At 56.6% G+C, this 3,620-nt stretch overlaps 1 protein-coding gene across 1 annotated transcript; it reads left to right on the forward strand.

Moving 5' to 3' along the window:
- Positions 1–583: 583 nt before the first annotated feature.
- LOC123085618 (laccase-3) lies at positions 584–3,247 on the forward strand. Its single transcript, XM_044507279.1, has 4 exons — positions 584–866; positions 976–1,372; positions 1,470–1,598; positions 1,935–3,247. The coding sequence occupies exons 1-4, from the start codon at positions 747–749 to the stop codon at positions 3,089–3,091; spliced, it is 1,803 nt and encodes a 600-aa protein (XP_044363214.1). The 5' UTR covers positions 584–746; the 3' UTR covers positions 3,092–3,247.
- The last annotated feature ends 373 nt before the right edge of the window (positions 3,248–3,620 follow it).

Consider the following 3,620-nt stretch of genomic DNA (forward strand, 5'->3'; position numbering starts at 1 on the left):
GGGGGGGCGTGGCGTGGACGCCGGAGGCAACACCGATGTCGATGCAGTGTGAGCGGATCAGAGGGCCGAAATTATTCCGAGAATTGACATCGGACAAATATATTTAAGGGCAAGCCGAGCCGGCGCTTAAAACTTTGAAGGAGTTATAAGCAAGATAAGTGTTGGACCAGGTCCGATTTAACTCCTCAAAGCGAAAAAAAAGAGAGTTATAAATCCTTTTAAAGGACCGACCGGTTAGAGAGAAACTCTTAGTCAGAAAAGAAGTGATCACTGCTTTTCAACGTTTGCTCGATGGTCTATCTATCTACCTTGTCGATTGACCGATTTAATGCGGTCAGAAAAGCACCGGCCGATCTACCATTCTGCATAGCATGGAGCAGGAAGAATTCCATGAGCAAAGTGAAACGCAACAACGCATGGCGCCAGTGGCCAGTGGGTGCAACAACTCCCCGTCACCATTTCTGAACCATGGGCAGACCGTCCTTAAAGGGCAGGAATTAAAAGAGCAGGCGCAATCGAATCGCACGGAATCGTAACCTAATCTTCCAAACCTCAAACAACCGCACTGACCTGACCTCCCCCAGACGCGCGCCTCGGCTTACTCGGCCGATCGGCGAGAGGACCTCTATATATACTCAGTCTCGCACTTGGTTTTGTCATCAAGGCAACAACAACATCTTCACCTGGCAGAATTAAGTGAGCAGCTAGCCAGCTAGCCCGCCCATTGGAAGGAGCTAGTGTTAGCAATGGAGGCGACCGCGGCGACGAGACGCCTCATGGGGCTCTGCTGCTGCCTCTCTGGTGTTATCCTGCTCTCCTTCCTGCTCCCCGGCGCACTGGCAGAGGAGCGATTCTACGAGTTCGTTGTACGTCTCTATCTCTCTCTTCTCGTATATAGAGTATATTCTTAGTTCGTGATAGCAATGCTTAATCGATCTGCTTGTACGTTGTTGGCAATGAATATATGGCATGCAGGTCCAGGAGACGGTGGTGAAGCGGCTGTGCCAGACGAACCGGATCATCACGGTGAACGGGCAGTTCCCGGGGCCGACCATCGAGGTGCACAACGGCGACACGCTGGCGATCAGGGCGGTGAACATGGCGCAGTACAACGTGACCCTCCACTGGCACGGCCTCCGGCAGCTGCGGAACGGGTGGGCGGACGGGCCGGAGTTCGTGACGCAGTGCCCCATCCGCCCGGGGTCCAGCTACACGTACCGCTACACCATCCAGGAGCAGGAGGGCACCCTGTGGTGGCACGCGCACAGCTCCTGGCTCCGCGCCACCGTGCACGGCGCGCTCATCATCCTCCCCAAGCGCGGCATGCCCTACCCCTTCCCCAAGCCCGACAAGGAGTTCCCAGTCGTCCTGGGTACGTAGCACGCATGTCGATTGATACTGTCTGAGAGAGACGATCACTTGGTTTGTTTCGTTTCTGAATTCTGATCGGATCATCGATGGATGTGCAGCGGAGTGGTGGAGGAGGGACCCGATCGCGGTGCTCAGGCAGTCCATGGTCACCGGTGCGCCGCCCAACGTCTCTGACACCATCCTCATCAACGGCCAGCCCGGGGATTTCCTTCCGTGCTCCAGCCAAGGTGAGCGTCGCTTCGGTTGTCTTGTGCGGGAGATCGATTCATTATTGCGGTTGTTGAAAAAAACAGTGTTCTTTTGAGTTCTCCATTCTCTTGCAGTGCAAATTTCCAGATATGGTTAAACCGACCAAAAGAACTTTATTTTTGTTTGAAAAAAAAACCATCTCAGCACGTGAAAGTTGTTTGGAAAAAACTGATAGCTTGGCATAGGTCTTGTCTAACACTACGACCTACAGTACAATACAATATTGAAATGGGGAAAATGGCGCTGTGCGTGTACAATTACAATATATATAGTAACTAATCATTTGCGCGCTGTGCATGCACATCACCACACAGAGACGAGCATCATTCCGGTGGTCGCTGGCGAGACGAACCTGCTGCGCATCATCAACGCGGCCATGAACTCGGAGCTCTTCGTCTCCCTCGCCGGCCACAAGATGACGGTGGTCGCCGCCGACGCCGTGTACACCAAGCCCTTCGAGACCACCGTCGTGCTCCTTGGTCCCGGACAGACCACCGACGTCCTCGTCACCGCCCACGCCGCCCCTGGCCGCTACTACCTCGGCGCCCGCGTCTACGCCTCTGCGCAGAACGTCCCCTTCGACAACACCACCGCCACCGCCGTCTTCCAGTACAAGAACGCGGCCGGCTGCCCGCCCACAGGGGCAGGCGCTGGCCTTGGAGGCCACACCGGCCTAGGCCGTCCCCGATCCTCTGGCAATCCCGGCCGCGCAGGGCCGGCGCCAATGTTCCCAATGCTGCCAGCGAACAACGACACGAACACGGCGACCGGGTTCTCGAACCTCATCCGGAGCCCGAGGCCGGTGAAGGTGCCTGGACCGGTGACACAGGAGGTGTTCACCACGATTGGCTTCGGTCTGTTCAACTGCCAGCCGGGCCCGTTCTGCCAGGGCCCCAACAACACCCGGTTCGGCGCGAGCATGAACAACGTGTCCTTCCAGCTCCCCAACACCGTCTCCCTGCTCCAGGCGCACTACCACCGCATCCCCGGCGTCTTCACCGAGGACTTCCCGGCTCGCCCGCCGGTGGTCTTCGACTACACCTCGCAGAACGTCCCCCGCGCGCTGTGGCAGCCCGTGAAGGGCACGCGGCTGTACCGCGTCAAGTACGGCGCCGTGGTGCAGATGGTGTTCCAGGACACGGGCATCTTCGCCGCGGAGGAGCACCCCATGCACATCCACGGCTACCACTTCTACGTGCTCGCCACCGGGTTCGGCAACTACAACCCCAGGCGGGACGAGGCCAAGTTCAACATGGTCGACCCGCCCAGCCGGAACACCATCGGCGTGCCTGTCGGCGGGTGGGCCGTGGTGCGCTTCCTGGCAGACAACCCGGGCGTGTGGCTCGTGCACTGCCACATCGACGCGCATCTCACCGGCGGGCTCGCCATGGCGTTGGTGGTGGAGGACGGCAAGACCGAGCTCCAGACCACGATGCCGCCGCCGCTCGACCTGCCCGTCTGCGGCCCGTAGAGGTTTCCTGGTGACTTTCTGTACATGGCGGGGAACGTGAGTCTGTGTGCGTCTTACGTGTTGTGAATTGTGATGCTATCTGTTTGCCATTCCAATTTGGTATTGTAATTTGGATTTTCGATTTGAAATTGTAAAGAAAAGGCAAGTTTTTCGTTACGGGCCTCCTTTTTATTTATCGATATAAGTGTTTACACAGTGGGCCTCATTAACTAGTAACGGGCTTTATGAAGCGGCCTCCTTACAATTAACTAAATGCATGACCCCTAAAAAAAACCCTAAATACATGTCCTAAGCTATGGCCAGGGGATATCCTATCTGCCGCTCTCTGCGGCAGAATGTCGACCGCACGCACAGGCGGATTTCCCGACTGGCCGGCCCATGTGGCTAGCGACCAGTACAGAACCGAAAATGCAGGGCTCGAAAAAAAAAGCGCTATAAGAAGGGATGGAACCAGCGAGCGCATGCGCATCCTTCTGAGAAAATGCTGCTGCTAGCGAGCTTAGCTTGTGTACGATGCAGCGCATATTAA

This window comes from Triticum aestivum, chromosome 4A (genome assembly GCF_018294505.1).
Source record: "Triticum aestivum cultivar Chinese Spring chromosome 4A, IWGSC CS RefSeq v2.1, whole genome shotgun sequence".
Lineage (NCBI taxonomy): Eukaryota > Viridiplantae > Streptophyta > Magnoliopsida > Poales > Poaceae > Triticum > Triticum aestivum.

Bases quoted from the DNA above. Each gene is read 5' to 3' on its own strand.
- LOC123085618 (XM_044507279.1), top strand. From the start codon at position 747: ATGGAGGCGACCGCGGCGACGAGACGCCTCATGGGGCTCTGCTGCTGC. The intron at 867-975 runs GTACGTCTCTAT...TATGGCATGCAG, and splicing joins AGCGATTCTACGAGTTCGTT to GTCCAGGAGACGGTGGTGAA. The intron at 1,373-1,469 runs GTACGTAGCACG...ATGGATGTGCAG, and splicing joins GGAGTTCCCAGTCGTCCTGG to CGGAGTGGTGGAGGAGGGAC.